Source organism: Pelophylax lessonae (genome assembly GCF_965119305.1).
Source record: "Pelophylax lessonae genome assembly, chromosome: 8".
Classification (NCBI taxonomy): Eukaryota; Metazoa; Chordata; class Amphibia; order Anura; family Ranidae; genus Pelophylax; species Pelophylax lessonae.
The window spans coordinates 225,918,309-225,939,055 of record NC_138775.1 but is presented as its reverse complement, the minus strand read 5'-3'; the positions used below and the strand labels follow the sequence as shown (position 1 = coordinate 225,939,055).

General features: G+C 44.9%; 1 protein-coding gene across 4 annotated transcripts in view; it reads right to left on the bottom strand.

Annotated features, from left to right (window-relative positions):
- Nucleotides 1–865: 865 nt before the first annotated feature.
- The window catches only part of SMG7 (SMG7 nonsense mediated mRNA decay factor), a 130,093-nt gene continuing 110,211 nt past the window's right edge, over nucleotides 866–20,747 (bottom strand). Inside the window, exons 18-23 of one of the 4 annotated variants that reach the window (XM_082266017.1) lie at nucleotides 18,292–18,441; nucleotides 7,855–7,935; nucleotides 7,589–7,748; nucleotides 4,890–5,060; nucleotides 4,647–4,798; nucleotides 866–2,505 (exon numbers count right to left, since the gene is read on the bottom strand). In XM_082266017.1, the coding sequence (XP_082122143.1) occupies nucleotides 2,392–2,505; nucleotides 4,647–4,798; nucleotides 4,890–5,060; nucleotides 7,589–7,748; nucleotides 7,855–7,935; nucleotides 18,292–18,441 (828 nt within the window). In that variant the 3' untranslated portion in view covers nucleotides 866–2,391. The remainder of the gene's footprint in view (nucleotides 2,506–4,646; nucleotides 4,799–4,889; nucleotides 5,061–7,588; nucleotides 7,749–7,854; nucleotides 7,936–18,291; nucleotides 18,442–20,747) is intronic. The other 3 variants (XM_082266018.1, XM_082266019.1, XM_082266020.1) reach the window with 3 other exon arrangements.

The window sequence follows — 20,747 nt, the reverse complement described above, 5'->3', positions numbered from 1 at the left end:
TCTGCAGATTGAGAGGAGCTCCTTTCTGCCACATAATCTACTTTTATCTGGTGTTCAAACTATTATCACAACAAACCTGTCATTTTCAGCAGATGTTCCAATATGTATATGTTTGAATCAATGTGATATAATATATACAAGGTTACCAATCCAAATCAATCAGCCCCCTTCCAAACAGACCCATACTAAATTGTAAGCCTCGTATGCAAACAAGATATTTTTAAAACTCTCCTAGAAGTCTTCCTCCTGGCAGCAGCATTGGCAAAAAAAAAAAAAAGGCTGGCGCTTTTAAAAGTGTAACGCATTCAGCCGCGTCAAGTGTTTGGGCGTTAATTTCATCAGCCAATATAATTTATTCTGGCCACTGAAATGAACGAACGCTCAAATGCTAAATACGCTCAGCGTTAATACGTGTTTATAAGCATCAAGCATTTTTACTGCCCAAACTGCTGCTCCTAGACGCAATGGCAGTGGAGTTTTTTTCCTGCCTCTAAACACTGCTAAAAGCCTATGTGTGCATGGACACATAGGCTAATATGTAGGGAAGTTTAGAGGCAGGAAGAAAAAACACCAGGCTCCCCTAGGAGCAGCTGTAAAAACGTCCAGTGTGCAGGAGGGCCTTAAAGTTTTGCTCAAGCAATCTTTCCTGAAAGGAGTGCAGATTGGTAAAGCATACTTTTGTACAGGGATAACATGACCAAATATTTATGCTTTTGGTCACATAAGCAGAACAGAGCTTGGATCAGCATTTTCTTCTCAGTTTTTCATTTACTCTTTGAGCTTTAAGCTATCATCAGAGTATAGGTATGCATTAAATGAGCCAAAACCTTGGTAGGAAGAAAAAACACAAAATCATACCAGTAGCTGTAGAGAAGTTGAGTTTATTAATGGTAAAGCAGATCCGAGCAGATGGTGCTCACACAAGAACACGAGGGAAAGGTGGGAGTGAATAGAGGTCTCCACACTCGCTAGACCCTGCTAAAGGAAGGATCGCCTGAAGGGTACCTTACCACCTGCTATTTCTCTTACCAGTCAGAAAACTGGCTTCTTCCAGGAGAATCAAACTGTGGACAAGACGTCCGGCCCCAAACAGTGTGCAACATGTATGTTCCATGTATGTAGTGCTGAGGGTGCTAGGAGTTACCCGTGGCATACAAAGATACGCACTCACACTTATAGGGGGATCTCTATGACAATTCTGCGAAGAAGAACCATTCCTACTTCTTTCTAGATTGACACTTGAGGAAACTCTTGGTTTTTCACGTCACGTTTCTACCCGATTGCTTGTATATCCTGCTCACTCATCATAAACATCCTAGTTCTTCCACTGCTAGTGCGCAATGCTCATGATGCTAAGTAGTAAAGAGGACAGAACAGTTCATGTTCATATTTTGTGCTATAAGCTGTGGCACTTCTACCCAGCATTGCAACTTGATCCAATACTTCTGTCACCTCTCTCTAGATGGAAGGGACTTCCCCAAGAGGCAGAGTAAAAAGGAAGGGGGGGGGGGGGGGGAGAGGGGAAAAAAAAACTACAGCTGCAGTCTAGCTGCAAGAATGTCAAGGCTGTACAGCCAGCCTCGTCTTGCCCCTAAGTGCCCCACATTAAAAGCACCTCCCCAACTATCCCAGCACCCATCCTGCAACAGACAGCTTTAGGGGACATTGAGCGCGCACACGCACACACACAAACACACATGACAATTAAGCAGGCAGGGAAAGACAGACACCAAAAGTAGATTAAGGACACTCAATGGGGACAAGCAAGCATCCATAACTGTGGCATAGACACTCAACCCCTCACCCATTTCCCGCAGATGGGAAAGAAAAATTAAAGCCACCCAGTCAATCACACCTCCCCTTAGCCAGCACAAGCTGGTGGATGAGAGGGGACCAGATCCTCTGCCGTCTCTGATGGAGAGAATTCCTAACATTCGGCTGAAAAGTGGATATGGGGGTGTTCTTTGTGCACCCGCTACTTAGAAATAAAAACTCAGATCCTGAAGGGAGGGTTCTTCCTGTATTCCCTCGCCTGCCTTCACTGCTGGGGAATATTTGCTCTCCGTGTTAGGCAGAGGTTTGGAGGGTGCTGTGAGAGGCATGCACAAATAACGAGAAGGATGGGGCACGATACCCCATTTCCCCCAAACACAAGAAGTCCCAAACTTCCTCTGGATGGGAACTTCCTGCTGTGTCCGTCAGGTAACTGTCGCCTGCGGGGCAGGGGGGTTTCAGATTTGGTGGGATATGCTGGACGCTTCCCCACACGCACTCCCCCCCAGATCGGTGAGGGGGGAGAGAGGGCTGCCCTCCTCAGGGCTCAGGACATATCCTGTCCTGTGCTGCTAACCCGTCATGCCATAAGTCGCTGGGTTCTTCTCCCCTTCTCTCTCAATGTGGAGGGTTCAAGGATCCCTGCCCTCTCTGCTGCTTTTCCTTTTGCTGCATCAGGAGCTGCTCAAGGGCTGATGGGCCAGGGTGCATCATTGTGGTTGACCAGATGGACTGTGGAGCAGAACAAAAATATAAAATGTTACCTTAATGAAGTGGCATAAATGAAACACAATCAAAACCCACATTCACAAAGAGAAAAATGCTTGTGCCCATAACAAAACCTTGCAGTATCAAGCTATCATATTTGTAGTATAGTAAATTCTAGTAACAGAATAGTGAAAGAAATAATAAAAAAATAATAATAATCTTAGACCTTTACGCACATAGGGAGCAAAAAACAAAAACCACAAACACTTTTAGAGGCATTCAGTTTTTTTAATGCCTTTAAACATAGTTTAATGTTAACCTATGTGGCCATGCTCATTCGATATTTAGAAGCATTATATAAAAAAAAAAAAAAAAAAAAAAAAAAAAAAAAAAAAGAAAAGCCCCAAAGCTGCATTCCGAGAGGAGCTAATAAGCATATCATTTGCACATACACGCCTCAATGTGCACATAGGAGCGTAAATTTATTCACATGAAATATATAAAAAAAGTGAAGTGCTCCTGAAGAAACCAAATGAATCAAAATCCCATTGACTGCCGGTGTCATGCATTTACATATAATGTAACAAAATAAAGGCACGTGTTACCTTATAAACAAGCTTGGTTCATAGCTGCACCGGCTTTAGATATACATGTTCAGGGTTTGCTCCCCCAATTTTTTGCTTGTTTATTATGTATTCGGTCTGACGACTTCTGAGGTTGAGCACCCCACCCCCCACACACACCTGTACTCTATCAGTGTCCACTATCAAGTAGATATAGGAGGAGTCCCCTGTAGTGCATTAGCACATCTCTCCCAGCAAGGAGTGTTGTCTCCAAGGTTAGAGAGGCTGGATTCACCCCTTTTTTATGGATAGTGTAGGACCCACTGATAATGGGGTACTTTGACGTAGTGGTGGGCTTGAGCACTATATGGCCATATGGTGGGACCAAATCCCCATTTTTATTTATGGATTGTCTCCATATTTGAGAGGCATTTCTTTTGCATGTGCGTGCTATTCTTTTTTAATACATATGTGTTACCTTATATGAACCAATATATCAAAATATCCTAGTGCAATAATGTCAATACCATGCCTTTATGTAAATCAAGTGCAATAACAAGATTACCATGCATTTACATGAACTTGCATTTAACTTCATGTAGAAAATAAGGTACAACTCAAAGTAAAAAATTATTTAATAAATATTAAAAAAAAAAAAAAAAAACAACTCAATTGTGTACGAGTCCTTTTTTAAAGAATCAAAGTGCTCACAAATCTTCCACTGTGCCCAGCAGCCGAAAATGGTGTTTTCAGCATTTTGCCGATCGAAAGCGCACCTGATTTTGCCACAATTTTACTGTGCTTATGGTGTGTTTTTCAAAGGTCACGTGACTTAAAAACCGCATCAAAAAAGTAACAAGGGTTACGCATTGATGCGTTTTCAATGGGGAGCTTCTTTTTAACTAACCAAAAATGCAGCAAGCAAGCTTTAACACCACAGCGGAAGCGCAGTGGACCGGTGTGAAGACACATAGAATTTAAAGCAATGCATTTTCTTGAGCTTTTCTTGCGCTTAAGGTGCCGATAATGGTCGATAATACATTCATATTCATTTAAATTCATGATATTCACTAAAAAGGAGATTAGAATTATATATAAAAATATATATATTTAAAAAAAACTAATTTTCTGTTTTGATATGCCTCTATTCAGCATAGTATAAGCTTTTTTCCAGGTACTTCACAACAAGGTCAGCTAAGGTATTTACACACATGCGCATGTATATTTGCATATATTGCAAGAATTCAACCTCCAGTCCATCTCTTATTACTTAGGTGTACATGTGTAATACATGTCTGAGAAGAGGCATGTTCTGTATGCACTGTACACAGCCAATAAAAGGGCACATACACATTCTAGGAGACACTAAGCTCCTCTCTAGGACCAAAGCCCCTGTTACATCTCCAAAAGGAAAGGTGACAACCCTGCTGCAATTTCAGCAGTGGTTCTGCAGCACTGTCAGTCGTCTCCTCACGATCACCAGGTACAAAGGGAGGCAAGTAAAATGAGAACAGCATGGGGGATTATAGAAATGGGAACATAGATGGATGCATAATTTATTGCCCAAAAATGGATTTTGCCTAGAGATAAACTTTAACTGACCTTCAAACTTTCCATCAGGGCAGCCGATGAGTCCTCTCTTGTATTACCCTGGGCTGCCCAGGCATTAGCACTGCTGGAATTATTTACTTGGCGCCAACTATTCTCTGTGGATGGAGCCACAGACAGGTAGTCCAGTCCAAAGCCACCCATTGCTGGAAAACAGGGGTGAAGATACATTCAGCAAAAGGGACCAACATAATTGAACTTTCAATAGTGTGCCATAATTAACAGATAGATAATTACCTGGTTTGTCGCTCTTCCACCGGTCAGCTGCTCGTCGATCTCGGCTGTCTGGGGTTCCAATGGGCCCAAAGTTGGAAAAGGGCTGGGAAGTGTGATTATGGGTGGGTGGAGAGCTGGGCAGGCTGCTTGGATTAGAGGAGTGAGGTGACTGACTAGCTGGTGTAGAGTGATCTGTTGGAGAAAAGAAAATTAGATATTTATTAAGTAGCAATAAGTATAACATTTATATTGCCTTTACTCAGTTAAAATTGTGCTTTAAAGTGATTGTAAAGTCATTTTTGTTAAATACCAAACCTATAATACTTACCTACTCTGTGCAGTGGTTTTGCAGAGCGGCCCCGATCCTCCTCTTCTCGGGTTCCTCTTCGCTGCTCCTGACCCCTCCCTCCTATCGAGTACCCTCACAGCAAGCAGCTTGCTATAGTGGCACCCAAGCCGAGCTGCAGCTCCGTGTCCCCATTCAGACATGGAGCTGCCGATTGGGCCCCACCTCTCTCTCTCTCCTGATTGGCTAACTTTAAAAGCAGTGGGAGCCAATGGCGCCGCTGCTGTGTCTCAGCCAATCAGGAGGGAGAATCCCGGATGGCCGAGGGACCCATGGACATCGATGGATAGCGATGGGGCTCAGGTAAGTATTGGGGGGGGGGGGGGCGCTGAAGGTGGCTGCTACAAACAGAAAGCTTTTTATCTTAATGCATATAATGAATTAAGATAAGAAAAACTTCTGACTTTACAACTGCTTTAAAAGACAACACAATCATAAACCGGGAAACACAAACAAGCAGCTGTGTCATAGAACAGTATGATAAACTGTTAAACTCTAGCTAAAATAAAAGGAAAAGGGCTGATGTGCCTAAAGTGGAGCTCCACTCAAAAGGGGACGCTCTACTTGTTCTGTTGAGACGAAAGGCCAACAGGTCCAGCTCGGGAGTTCCCCACCAGAGACACAGCTGGTGAAACACCTCCGGATGAAGAGACCACTCCCCTTGGTCCTAGGTTTGTCGACTAAGGTAATCCTCCAGCCAATTTTCCACCCCCGGAAAATGCACGCCAGAGAGCTGGAACAAAATGTCCGCCCACCTTAGAATTCTGGCTACTTCTCGAGCCGCAAGGAGCCTTTTTGTGCCCCCTTGGTGATTGACATATGCCACGGCTGTGGCATTGTCCGATTGAATCTGTAACGGACACCCCTGAAGACGAACCCTTCAATGGGTGGGAGGGGGGAGGAAGGAGGGGGGAAAGGGGGGGGGCAGATGGGGAGTGGCCCACGGTGGACCCTGACATATGGGAGGGGATACCATGTGGGAAGGAGGGGAGAACCCGGGGGTCCGACTGTCCCAGGGAGGGGCCAACGTCCACCACGACATGCCAACAGGGACGGGGGGAGACTACTCACCATACCTTTGGGTGGGCCCTGCTCCAGGCAGACCACCTCTCCATTGGAATAGGGGAGCTGCGGCCAGGAGTCAGGCTGCAACCACGGCCTGGACCAGGTCATGTGCGCCCTCGCGAGGCGTTTAACTCGCAGGTCAGTTCCCGTCCAGTGGGGCTATGTCGTGGCCAACCTAGCGCGGAGCTTAGGTCTGCACGCACTGGCTGGCCGGACTGGGGAGACCGTAAGGATCTACAATATCCAGTCCGTCGCCCAGTCCAGCAGTTGATTGTAGATCTCACAGGACCAGAAAATAATAAGAGGAAAAAAAATCAGTTTAAAAAGGAAAAAATTACAGGACCAGAGATCTCAGCAAGTCCTGACTAGACAGAAAAAAAAAAAAGAACTGAATGCCTAAAGCAGGAAGTGGGAGTATACACCCTGGGACTGCCCCATAGGCGTGGTAAAGCTTTTTCCTGGCTAGTGTCCTACTCCTGTAGGGGGCAGAATAACCCAATGGTCAAGAAGATTCTGGAGCTGTGTCCATCAATGAACGAAAGTGAAATATGGGTTTTTGAAATAAATGCATTCTGTTTTTATGTAGATTTTACATAGCATCCAAACTTTTTGGGAATTGGGGCTGTAACTCGGCCATTCATATTTACTTGCTACAGATGCTTGTGGTGCTTAGTGGGGAAGTATAGTGCTTGGGCTTTGCTGGTCCTAGTCTTGCTAGACAGAAATCTACTATCTGTAAACAGATTTTGTATGTAGTTTACCCTGTCATCTCGACAGCTCTTGTGTAGACATGAATTTGATCTCATTTTTGACCACTAGATACAGGATCTACAAATTTGTATTTGAAATTCAGCCATGAACATATGGAAACATGTAAAAACAAAAAATGTGCCAAAAATTACTTTTAAGGAAATAATAAAATACTGTCATTTTCTAGTGTCCTTTCAAAATGAATACATTTTATATTTTTATATCTTTTTACTCTGGATAAAAATGAAGCTTGCAGTGCCACTTTAAGCAGAGACTGAAATCTCTCCACCGGCTGCAGTGAAATGAGCTGGCGTCCGTGCACCATTCAGAGGTGTAAGAGCATTATCAGATCAAGTCAATTAGTATGTAGATGAATGTGGCCCAGCCAGCACCGCTCCACCCCAAATGTTTCACCTCAGTGACAATGCTCTTACATCTCTGAATGGTGCACAGACACCAGCTCCTTTCACTGCCACCGAAGGGGAGATCTTTCTCAGCTTGGAGCGGCATTGCAAGTTTTATCCAAAGTTCTGTTTACTCTATTCACACTGTCCCTTACCCGAGCTTGCTGGAAGAGATGGAGACCAAGGTTTACCCTCAAACAGGGAGTAAAGAGATGTCTCCTGCTGTCCAAAAGGTGGACATGACTCCGGCTTTGTACTGCTGCATGGTGGTTTGCCATACACCTCATTAAACACGCTGTTACTCGGGAACCTCTCCTGCAGAAATAAGATTAAAATAAAGGTTAAAATACTAGAATCAAAACATGGATGAGTCTAAACATCTCCTGACTCCTCTAACATGTCTCCAAATGCCCTCCCTTACCTGGCTCAGTGAAAATCCAGTGAGCGAGAGGAAAGAGGGGGGCTGGGATATCAGCTCAGATGGCTTTTCCAGAAGAGACTTCTCCAAAAGAAAGAGAAAGAGAATTCACAGCCAGATCCAATTATAGTGGCATGAAAAATGCAATCTGGTATTATTGCATAATCTGGGTGGGATTTGGTGGAAAAATGGACTTAAAAGACCAGCAAATCTCGCCAAGGTCTCAGATACTCATGATGGGACGACACTTGACTCACCTACCTCACAGGTCATCTTTGAAAACTAACAGAGGTTGACTAGCTTTAACAGTCATACATTATGCACACATTTACATATCCTTTTGCCAAAAATAGGTCACAAAGCAAGAGTATAAAGAAAAAGAAAAAGAAAAAAAAAAATGGGAATTTCGACTTACCTGCATAATCCATATCTTGGACAACAGAGCACAGGATGTGTAGTTAATGTCCGGTTAAATGCAGTTAACTTCAAGTGATTAGACACTGGAAAACATTTGCTGGGAATGCCCTTAGTCCACCCTCCTATAACTCTACTCACTCCATGGGACTTCCGTTTTGTAATAAACAGCAAAAAGGAACAGAGCAAAGAGCCGTGTCCTGTACTGTACTCAAAGATATGGAATTTACAGACAAAATGTCATTATCTTAATCCTATAGTACAGGACAAAAGAAGGGGTAATAAGACCATGGGCCATCCCCAAGCAATAATCTAAGGAGTGGGCAACAATAGCAAACAGCAGCAAACAAGCCCATAAAAGGTAAAAAAAACCAAATCTTTCAGATGACAGCTTAAAACTGAAGCTTACATCAGCAGAGGTCAAGAGGTCCACCTATCAAAACTTTGAGAAGGTAGGACGAAGTGAAAGCCAGGTGGAAGCTTTGCAGACCTGCAAAAGGGATGTTTGTTGCTGAAAGGCCCAAAAAAACAGCAACAGAGCTGGCTGACTGGGCCTTGATAGGGTAGGGAGGAACCCTTTCCTTGAAGACATAAGCCTTGGAAATGAGCTGCATGAACCATGCAGCTGCAGGATGACCCTTTCTGGAACCTTCAAAGTGGGCAAAAATGGAATCAGTTTTTCAGAAGGAAGAGGTTGCTGCAGATAGGTAAACCCTAACTGCTCTGGCCACATACATATAAAATCTTTAGCATGCTTTGAGGCGAGACCGAGGGAAGGGAGGATAATCCCACTGAAAATAAATGAAGAATCCTTGGGAACAAAGGTCTGCGTCTGAGGACCACCTTATCTCTGTGTAAGATAAGAAAAAGTTATTTTGCAAGAAAGTTTCCAGCTTGGAAACATGCCTGGCAGAGGTAATGGCCACTAAAAAAGCCACTTTACTGGCGAGATCCCCAATGGAATATCCCAGATGGGTTCAAAGGGAGGTTTTCAGAGCCAAAAGTACCAGAGTTAGATCCCAGTGAGATATTGTGGGGCAAAGTGGGGGATTAACATGAGCCCCACCTTGTATAAAGGTCTTAACAAGAATGTATTAAGCCAAAAGACCTAAGATCCAGATGCTAGTCTAGACCAGACTAGAGGGAGGCAAGGATACAAGGAAAAAAAATATTCCAGAGTATTGAGCTGCCTGCTTTTGCACCAGCAAAAACAGGCCTTCCAAGTGTGATGGCAGATCTTACAAGGAGTACATTTCCTCACTTTGAGTAAGGTGAAAATTACAGAATTAATAAGGCCCCTGGCCCTACCATTCCCATATTATTGAATCTATTGTAACTGTACTGTCTTGCCTCCATTTAGTAAAGGGCTGTGTAAACTGCTGGTGCTATAAAAATCTTGTATAATAGTAATCTTTTTGGACCCAGGTCTCAACAGCTATCCCATTAAAGCCAGCTGTCTGGCCTGTTTGAAAGAGGCCAAGGCTCATCTGCCCGGAGTTCAAGTGTTCTGTGTACCAGGTTCTCTTGGGCAATTAGGATCACTTGAATTCGTTCCCCTTCAACCTTGCAAAGCAGTCGGAGGTAAAACCTTTACTGGAGCAAATGCATAAACCAGACTAAAACAGGGTCCAAGGAGTCACCAAGGCAAGCGGATCTCTGGGTCTGGTCACAAACCTGACCAGTGTGTCAAATCTGGAGGCCATTATTTCCACATCAGGTGTCCCCCCCCCCCCCCCCCACTTCTGCCAAAGCACCAGGAAGATCTCATGGTGAAGCGTACCCAGAGTTCAGGCCTTGGCAATTCAGAAATTCTGTCGGCCAATTTCCAACCCAGGTATGTAGATGGCTGATTGCATTGGAACCTGGTTCTCTATCCAAGAGAGAATCAGGCATTATTCAGAGCTGACCAACTTCAGGGTCCCCCCTTGATGAATCTGGAGTGGAACTGCGTGAAGGTAACCGCCTCGAGGGAGACCACTACGAGATCCAGAACCCTCATGCAAAAGGGAGTCAAATGATGCCTCTATTCGGATTTGGGACCATTAATAGGTTTGAATAAATCCCTTTGACCTTTTCTTCTGTGAGGACTAGTGCCTGAGGCCGATTTGAGGCAGTCCACAAGTCTGCCTGCCTTTGAGGCAGATTGGAGGTTATGAATCAAGGAGAGCAGGGATAAAAATGCAATTTTGAAAAATCCACTACTGGAACAGAAATTTTTTTCATAAATTCCTCTTCCATAGGGCATAACTCTGTAAAGAGTTTGGAAAGAATAAAAATGGATTTTTGTAAAATCTTACCGTAAAATCCTTTTCTCTTAGCTCATTGACAGACGTAGTCCTCGGTGATACAGCACCTTCGGGTTATGTTGCCTCCACAGGAGCAGGACTAGACAGGAAATTAAAATGCTCTGGCCACACCCTAGGGGCAGTCCCAGAGGGTATATCCTCTCTCTCTCTGCCTCAGCAAATCAGTTATGTCAAAAAGCAGTCTTTAGAGATTTTAACCCAACCCAACTCCAAAACAGAGGGGCGGGGACTACGTCTGTCAATGAGCTAAGAGAAAAGGATTTTACGGTAAGATTTTACAAAAATCCATTTTTCTCTATCGCTCATTGACAGACGTAGTCCTCGGTGATACAGCACCTTCGGGACGTCCCAGAGCAGTATCACAAATGAGGGGTGGGAAAATGGAAATCAAATCCCAATCTAGAAGGCCCAACCGGTGCCAACTAGAAGTTTACAATGCTCATCCTTAATGATGAGACTCAACAAAAAAAGACATTTTTCAAACAGAAAAAAACTCTTGAGGTAGACCACCGGTCTCCTCAAATTGCGGCCTGCAAAACCTTGCGGCCAAATGAGGCATCCGCCGATGCCGTCACATCAATTTTATAGAATTTTGTAAAGGTATGTACCGACGACCAGGTGGCCGCCTTACATACCTGGACCACTGACGCCTGATGGCGAAAGGCCCAGGAAGTACTGAGCGCTCGAGTGGAGTGCGCCCTAACAGGGAACGGAGGACTCTGACCCTTAATAGAATAAGCCTGTACCACCGTCTGTCTAATCCATTTGGCAATGGTCGCGGCAGATGCAGGCAAACCCTTTCTGGGGCCATCCGTGATCACAAAAAGTGAATCCGTCTTACGGAATGATTCCGTAGCTTTCAGGTATACTCTGATTGCCCGAACCACATCCAAGGAATGCAACGCATGTTCCCGATGATGCTTGGGCTGAGGACACAAGGAAGGTAGTACAATATCTTCATTCAGATGAAAATCTGAAACCACCTTAGGAAGAAAGGATGGCTTAGGATGAAGTACTACCTTATCCCTATGAATCACTAGGTATGGGGACTGGCATGATAATGCAGCCAGTTCTGACACCCTGCGAGCAGAAGTGATAGCCACCAAGAAGGCCACCTTCTGGGATAAAGTAAACAAGGGAATCTCCCTGATGTTTTCAAAGGGAGGTTTCTGTAGAACCGACAAAACTAAATTAAGATCCCAGGGCGGTAAGGGCGCGCGGACTGGTGGAGCCAGGTGCCGCACCCCCTGGATGAAATTCCGCACCAAGGACTTGGTAGCTAAAGGTTTCTGAAAGAAGATTGCTAATGCTGAAACTTGACCCTTGATGGTGCTCAAGGCTAGCTTCTGCTCAACCCCTTGTTGCAAAAAAGCCAATATTCGAGTCACCGAATAGGTACGTGGAGGAAATCCTAAAGATTCGCACCACGCAATATAAGTCTTCCATGTGTGATAATAGACCTTGCTGGAAGTCGCTTTCCTTGCTTTAATAAGGGTAGGAATGACTGAAGCTGACAAACCTCTGTCCTTCAGTACTTGGGTCTCAATGGCCAGGCCATTAAAACCAGCGACTGTAAAGCACGATGGTAAATTGGTCCTTGAGACCACAGACACTCCCTGAGACGAAGTTCCCACGGAACGTCTGCGACTAGCCTGTCCAAGTCGGCCAGGCCGGCTTGACGAGGCCAGCCTAGAATTTCTAGGACCACTGGTGCTGACTGGATCTGAACCAGGCGTCCCTAGAGCTATCTGGCCCCGACCATCCGAGAAAGTCTGGTCTTTTTCTGTTCCCACACATTTATCAGATACCTGATTGCTATCAGGAAGGGTGATCTTTTCTGGTTGAACCTCAGGGACCGAAGTCACCCGGCTAGAGGCTTCTTGGCCTGTCTGGTCAACCAGATCCGATTCCTGTGGGGAATTGAGACTAATCTTAGGGAAAGGTAAAGGAAAAGATCTATTCAGGGAACGGTGACTACCGCTCCCTGTAGTACTTAAATGTTGGAAGGGAAGAATCGCACCGGTAGTAGTAGTTGATGCTCGATCTAATGTCCTGAATACCGGTGAAAACGTCCCCCCACCCTCAAACCGGGTGGGGGCGCACCTTCAGGCTGTGTACTCCTTTGCTTCGGGTTTGGCTGAGTTGGTCCTCTGTTTGTCCGACCAGCCTTTCTTGAACCCTCCTGGAGGAGTCTTGCCTTTCCCGCTTGTTCCAGCCGGGCGTGCGAACCCTTTATGGGCGGTAAAGAAAGGTCCTCGCTTGTTGCGAGGTCCCTTAGCTTTAGCAGCCTGTGGCAAAAAAGTGCTCTTGCCCCCAGTGGCATCCTTAATGATTTCATCTAGGGTGGCCCCAAATAGACGATTCCCCTGAAAGGGGAGATTCGTCGAGGTCTTTTTGGAACCTAGGTCAGCTGACCAGCATTTTAACCACAGCACACGTCTGAGGATTACCGCTGACATAGATGCATGCCCTAATAGGGGAGTAGTGTCCAGGGCTGCGTCACAGATAAACTGTAGCCCTTGTATAATCTGTTCCATCAAATCAGATGTTTCCTGGGGAATATCTTTTCCCCTAAGGTCTTGGCGTACCAATCTCTCCCATTCCGTAAGTGTCTGGGAAACTAGACCAATAACAATTACTGGTCTAAATGCTGACCCTATCAGAGAGAAGATGGTGCGGGACTCTGCTTCCATCTTTCGATCCACCGGATCCTTAAAGGACGAAGTGTCCTCCACTGGGATAACCGTGGCTTTATTCAGCCTGGAAATAGGTGGATCCACCACTGGTGGTACCGTCCATTTCTTAATGATGGATTCCTCAAACGGATAGCGTCTAGCAATACGCTTGGAAATAGTAAAGGTACGTTTAGAATGCTCCCATTCTCCTTTAATCTTATTACCAAAACACTTGGGTACAGGAAAAACCTTCACCGTTTTGATGGGCTTGTTAGTACCAAAAGGAATCTCTGTATCAGTTGCTTCTGCCGGTAAAACCTCAAGTTTTAAGGTTTCCTGCACTGCCACAACTAGTGCGTCCACCAATGCTTCTTCCTGAATTATAGCGGGAGAAGAAACGTCCTCCTCACTGTCTGAGGGAGCTTTACCTGAGGTAACAGCCCTTGCAGAGGGACCTGCAACTGCAGTGACCATCTCTGAATCTGAGTCAGAGGTGTCAGATAATATAGGGGTAGGCGGGGGTCGCTTCCTTGACCCTCGTCCCTGACAGGCCGCCTCCACCCGAGCCACCATAGACTCCAAAATTGCTGTAAATGCCTCTACACTCTGTGCACCGGCGGGTCCCGTGGCCCCCTCGAGGGAAACAGGTGGGGGAATTTGTGTGGCAGGGTCCATGATTATTCCAGTAACTTCCCGGATAATATAATTCAAAAATAAAAAACTTTTTTTTTTTTTTCCACAGACCCCCAGCGCCACAAAAGCCCCTTAGTGTTACCTGCTAGGGATCCCTATCGATCGATCGAGAGAGAGAGAGATAGACCCCCAGGCTCACCACTTGATGCTCAGAGTTTAACTGCAACAGGTTACAGCGCTGTCTTGACAAACAGGAAGTCTTTTGGCTGGCTGCCCAGGAAGAAAGGAGGCGGCTCCGCCCCTCTGCACGCCTTCCGGCGCCTCCCCTAGCTCCACGAGGTGTTTGGATCACCTCAAACATGGCCGCCCCCATGCTGGAGACACGAGGCTACGCCAAAATGGCGGCTCGTGTAATCCAGCAAAAAAAAAAAAAAAAAAAAAAAAATGGCGGCGGCCTGTACCGAATAGCGGTGTGCTGCAGGGCACACAACACTATCTCTGCATGGGGATTTTTGGCGTGGTTGGCGGTACCGGCCCTGGCGGACCTCATGGCCGTTCGGAAGGCCTGCTATAGCTGGAGATTTGACTAGGAAGGCAGTCTACATGTCCGTGGCTTCTGACTGGTAGGTACCTTATTCTTATCACAGTAAGATTCCCAGACTGCCACTGATTACAATCTTTTAAACATGTATACAATTAGATTGTTAGCTCCCAAACCAAGCCTCCTGGCTTTTTGCACATAAAATCACACTCAAAGTAGGGGGATCTGTGCCATGTTATAGGATAGAGGGGGACTCTATCTTACCATACAGAGAGGGGCCCGCGTTCACCACAAGACCCGTCAGGGGGGAAAAGGGGGAACATACTACTTACCATACCGGAACCAGGCGGGCACCAACTCCTGACAGTACCCCTCTCCACCGGGGCGGGAGGGCTGTCGACCAATACGGACGCCGTGACTCATGGTCTTTGGCGTTTCAGCGAGACGTTTAACTCGCGGGGTCAGTCCCTTAATGGGACTTTGTCGCGGCCGACCCAGCGCGGAGCTATGGCCTGCACGCGCTCGTAGGCTGAACTGGGGTGACCACCGGATCTCAACATCCAGCCCGTCGCCCAGTTCAGCTTTCTTGCTTGAAGATCTCACAGGAACACTGGAGAAAAAAGCTGTCTAAAAAAATCTTAAGAAAAAAATCTTGCCAGGACTGAAGATCCCAGCAAGGTATCTAGGTCCTTACTCCTAACTAGACAGAAAATAACTGATTTGCTGAGGCAGAGAGAGAGAGGATATACCCTCTGGGACTGCCCCTAGGGTGTGGCCAGAGCATTTTAATTTCCTGTCTAGTCCTGCTCCTGTGGAGGCAACATAACCCGAAGGTGCTGTATCACCGAGGACTACGTCTGTCAATGAGCGATAGAGAAATACCTTGTTAAGATTTGGCCAATCCTCATACTAGTCACGGTTAGCCTGTGTGTGCTGAGTAAAGGTCATTTAGACTTCACTGGCAGTTAAGGTCCCATAGGAACGTCTTTTGGTTAAGATTCTAGTGCTGTTAGGCAAAGGCTAGTATGCACTGCATCAACAACCAGGCTCACCGAAGAAAGCATTTAGCTTGAAGCCTTAGCTTGTGTCTAAAAATGCAGAAGGTGAACAGTCCGCAGGATCCTCTGTGTCCACCTTATCCTCCTCAATAACGTCTTCACAGAGGTTAGGAGGATCAAGTTACTATTCCTGATAAATTAAGATGGTGGAAAGGCAAAAGGGCGCATTTGGGCCTTGGAGACCGAAGGCTCCAGAAAGGCAGACAGGTTCCCAAAAAAATCAGAGATAGCTGTAATAAAACCTTCCTTAGTCAGATATGCCATTTGTTGCAGGCCTGAAAGGGAGCTAGAATTCGGAGGGAGCTGTGCTAATATGGGGCCTTACTCCAGTGCAGGGCAACAGGTATCACCTTGATCATTTACTGGTTTTCCTGTGTACTGTCTATAATCCGAATGCTTTTAGGCCCCTTTTTCTTAGCTTCTCTGTGCCATGTCTCTGGCACCGCTGAGTGAACCCCCCTGTGGAGTACTCACATTGGATGCAAAATTAAAGGATATTTGCTTGTCTGGGAAAGGAGCCATTATAATCCAGGCGCTGATCAGTGTCTGCATCACTGGAGAAGCAGGTACCGAGAAACAGACTTGCATTCAGATTAAATGCATCAGTTAGAAGGATTTTTCAACTAAATAAACTACCCAAGTGGCAATGTGTGGAAAAAAATCCAAAGTCTAAATGGTAAATACTTTGAGACAATTTACAGGGTCTGGGTGCCATGGGAATGTATAGCACCCTGCAGCTAACTACATTAATTTGTGCCATGTGCCAAGGGCAACATATCTGGAATCTGCTACTAAGACCTGAGGCAATAAGCCATTAGATCTTGATAGAAGTGTCAGTTGAGCTAGTGAAGAAAAATAAAAATGGTAAAGAAAAGATCCATCACCTACGGACACTAGCATAAAACTGGAGTCCCATAGATTGGGTGGGGGTGTACGAGTGAGTGAGTAGAATGAGTGAGGGTTCTTAGCAAAGCTTTCGCCAGTGTCAAATCGCTTTAAGGTAGCCACATATAACCCATAGTCTATAAATACACACCCTGCATGATTAAATTTTAAAAAAGCTTCGTTATAAAAAAGCTTTCAGACTGTACACCTTACTGACAAAACTAGGCTCAGAGCTTGAACACCACTGCACTTTCCTACACCAGATCAGTAACAAATTCTAGCTTACAAAGATCAAAGCATTTTTTTTTATTTTATAATGAGTCTTATTTATGAAAGTAGGAGATTTTTTTTTTTTAATCTCACTGCCCACTGAAGTGCTGCTATTCTTTTACTGGAAAAGAAAAACAAAAGAGACACCATGTACATATAAGGTTCATTCCACTTCTAATGGAACCCAAAAATAAAAGGTCTGTTGCCCAAAGCATCTGAATTCCAGTTTCCCTTGTGACTATACTATGACTGGGTATTATAAAAGGTGCACAAAAATGTTTACCTTCCATAAAACCATTTCTGGTAAATAAGGTCTAATGTGTATATTGCCACTTTAACAAAAAATGCTAATGGCAATCTATGCTGAAAAATATATGCAATTTGCTTTTCTGACCTTCTAAAAAATGGTAGTTGACTGGCTGTCTATGACCTTAGTATTCTATGTTGCCAGTCTTTTTCATGCAGTAGAATATCTAAATAAAATAAACTGAAAATAAGTGCCGTTTCACACTATAGCGCGTGCGGCGATCGCATGTAATATCGGAGCGCACTGCTCCTTCATTACATGCGATTGGATGTGCAGTGCGAATTCAGCCATACACTTTGTATGGCTAAATTCGCACTGCACCCGCACAAAAGTCGCACATGACCCTTTTTTTCAGCCGCATCAGGATCGGATCGCACAGTGGTTCACACTTGTGCGATCCGATCCTGTGCGAACTGTCAGATCGCACTGCGATATGCGATCAAACTGGGGGTGTCGTTAACATTTAATTGACACCCCCTGCGTATCGCATATGGCAGTGTGAACTGCCAGATGTGCGTTTGCGATGCGGGAACAGGCTGCGAATTTGCAGCCTTCCCGCATCGCACAAGTGTGACCCGGCACTAAGGCAATATAGATTTAGCATAAACTCCAGGACAGTGAAAAATGTACTGTCTGGTGGAATCTGGTTAATTATACAAACCTGGATTATTAATTGACCTCTGTTTAGATCATGGGTTCTCAATTACGGTTCCATGGAACCCTAGGGTTTTCCCAGTGTCCTCAAGTGTAAGGCGCATTCTCCCCCAGACCACCGCATTAATATATTGTGAGATGTAGATATAGTAATTTTTAAGTTATTTCAAGGGTTTCTCTGTGTTGAAAAGGTTGAGAAAGGCTCGTTTAGATGTTTAATCCCTACACCTAAACACCCAAATTACTGCTACCACACAGGCCCTAGTGAGACACTACAAAGATTATACAGGGATGCACTGACCCACCTATAATGCCCCCATGTGAACCAATGAAGGAGAGAACTCCTGAGGGAAAAGACTTGCATAAAAATCTATTAGGGGTGCAAAGGCTGTCTTGTATGGGGTAAAGGCTTTTCCAAAATATGGAGGCATCAGCTTAGAGGATAGTGTGGGACCCCATTCACATGGAGCTAGAGACAGTGTGTTACAGTGTGATGGTGTGTGCGTGTTCACAGGAACCAACTCTTCAATAACACCACTTTAGAATACCTCATCAATTATAAAATAAAGTAGTACTTAATATTCCAAAATTATTTAGTAACACCAAGAATATCTACTGTAGTGACATGTTGCAGAAAAAGACATGATATGAAGACCGTAAGCAGCAGAGGAGAAAGTTCACCACAATGAATACATACAAAGAGGCTTCGTCCAGGGAGAGTGGCCAGAGGGCCGAGCAGAGCTGGGTACAGATCAGGAGGAGGGGAGAAAGCCAGCTCTTCCTCCTCCTCTAGAGCAGCCAGACTCTTTAACAGGTCCGGGGGCAGGAGAGGGGAACGCTTGGGTTCCTAGTAAGAGACAGGCAGAAAAAAAAAGGAAGGGAGGAAAAAAAGGAGAGAAAGCAGAAAAATAAAATGGAGAAAGTACGATAGAAAAAGTTATATAAAACAAAGAATAAATTGATGAAAGGGCACATTCTGTGGATAGAAGAAAAAGGCAGCACAGCATACCTCCATAAAGTATACTATCTATACACTAACTTGGGATCATCCTTAGTTTCTAATATGGTAGCTGTTCAAGGTTACCAAGCTGCATCAAATAAAGATGTTCAAGTCCAGACAAGACCAGTATACAAGTAATTTATACAAGTCATCTTGCATTTTATTTTTTTATTAGACATTAAAATTGGAATTTTGACTTACCTGCAAGTTCCTTCTCTTGGAGTATAGTAAGTATAGTACAAGAATTGTATTCTTAGTGTATTGGTTATATGCAGTTACCTTTAACTAACTGGGCTCCCTGCAAAAAAAAGAAAAAAAAAAAAAAGAAAGAAAATTGCTAGGGCCACCCCCAGAGCACACCATTTGACTGACCACTGGTGGGGTGCAGTGTTCTGTACTGTACTCCAAGATAAGGAATTTATAAAGGAAGACACAAATTCCTATTATCTTAATAGTACAGTACATGACAACATGGGGCTTGTATTCTTTGACCATAGGACTTACTCAGGCAATAAACTGTGGGTCGGGTCAAATTGGGGAAGGGATTGCAAGGCATTTGGTTTCTGGAATAAAATGGATAAAGCATATACCTGCCCCTTGAGGTTACTCAGGGCCAGATGCTGGTCAAGACAAGAAAGAAGAAAAGTCAAAATATGAGTGACAATATTCTCTGGCACTTTGCATACTGCCCTTGCACCAGGTGAATTGAACCTTCTATATATGATGGCAAATCTTACAAAGCTAGAATTTTTTTTGGGAACATTTAGAAATACCCCTATTTTTGAGGGCTTAGGTTTTAACAGCAATACTGTTAAAGCCATCGACTGAGAAGCAGAATAGCACAGGGAACAGTAGGTCTGGTCTATTTGAAAGGGGCCAAGACTTGTCCGCTTCAAGTCCAAGTATGTACTACACTCTTCTGGGCCAACTAAGTGTGATGAGAATTACAAGAACCCTTTCTTATACCTTGCACAGCAGCCAAAGCAGGATCCTCCTCAAAGTGGAGTAAATCAGCTTGACTTGAGATCAAGGAAACACCAGAACATACAGTGAATAGGCTCAAGAATCCTGGTCTTGGCTACAAATTTGTTTAGATTGTTGCTGAACCTGGAGGTCAGGATGTACACATCTGGCTTTCACCACCTTTGACAGATTTTTAAAGATTTCTAGGTGCAGAGATCACTCCCCTGGATCTAAGCATTGGTGGCTTAGAAACTCTGCCGGTCAACTGACCACTTTAGGGATGTGGACATCTTGAGAGAGCGAAGATGCGAGTTTCCATCCAGGAGAGCATCAGAGTTGTTTCATTTAGGGCAGCTTCACTAATGGTGACCCCCAGATGGTTTATGTAGGCCACACTGCCATGGCCTTGTCCAACTGGCCCTCAGCTGGGTGACCTTGCAGAAGGGAGGTCCAGTATTGTAGATATAATTGGATCTCAGTTCCAAAATGTTGATAGACTCAAATCTTGTGGGGTCTGGGTCCCCTGGACAGTCAACAGTATAACTGTTACAGGGTACTGTAAACTCCACCCCAGCCAGTATTGGCTGGCATCTGTTGTCACCACATTCCAGGATGTGTGAAGTAAAGAATGTCTCAACCCTAGGGCAGAACTTAAGAGAACCAAGTCGGGAGAGCTTTGTCTGGCTGGCCAGAAGTTTGCTCTATATCAGGGATCAACTATGGCCCTCCAGTTGTTGCGGAACTACACATCCCATGAGGCATTCACAGACATAACCAGGCATGATGGAAATTTAAATTCCAGAACAACTGGAGGGCCATAGTTTGAAGACCCCTCTACATTGTATTGAGTTTTGAAGTGAAACTGGGCAAAATAAACTGCCTACCATCAAGCCTACTACCATCATGCAAAAGTAAATTGAATTGTGGTGTTTTGAACTGAGGGTTCAGGTGTTGGACCTTAGGGAAGCAACTTTCCCTGGGGGGGGGGGGGGGGGGGATTTCTGGCTTAAACTTTGTCCAAGATTCGACTACAATTCCCATCATGCCTAGTCATGTATGTGAATGTCAGCGTTTTACAATGCCTCGGGATGTGTAGTTCTGCAACAGCTGCAGGTCCGTAGTTTGGGAATCCCTGCCCTAGATGGTGTGAGGCCTGGAAAGCAGAATTTGGAAAGTTAATTATCCAGCGA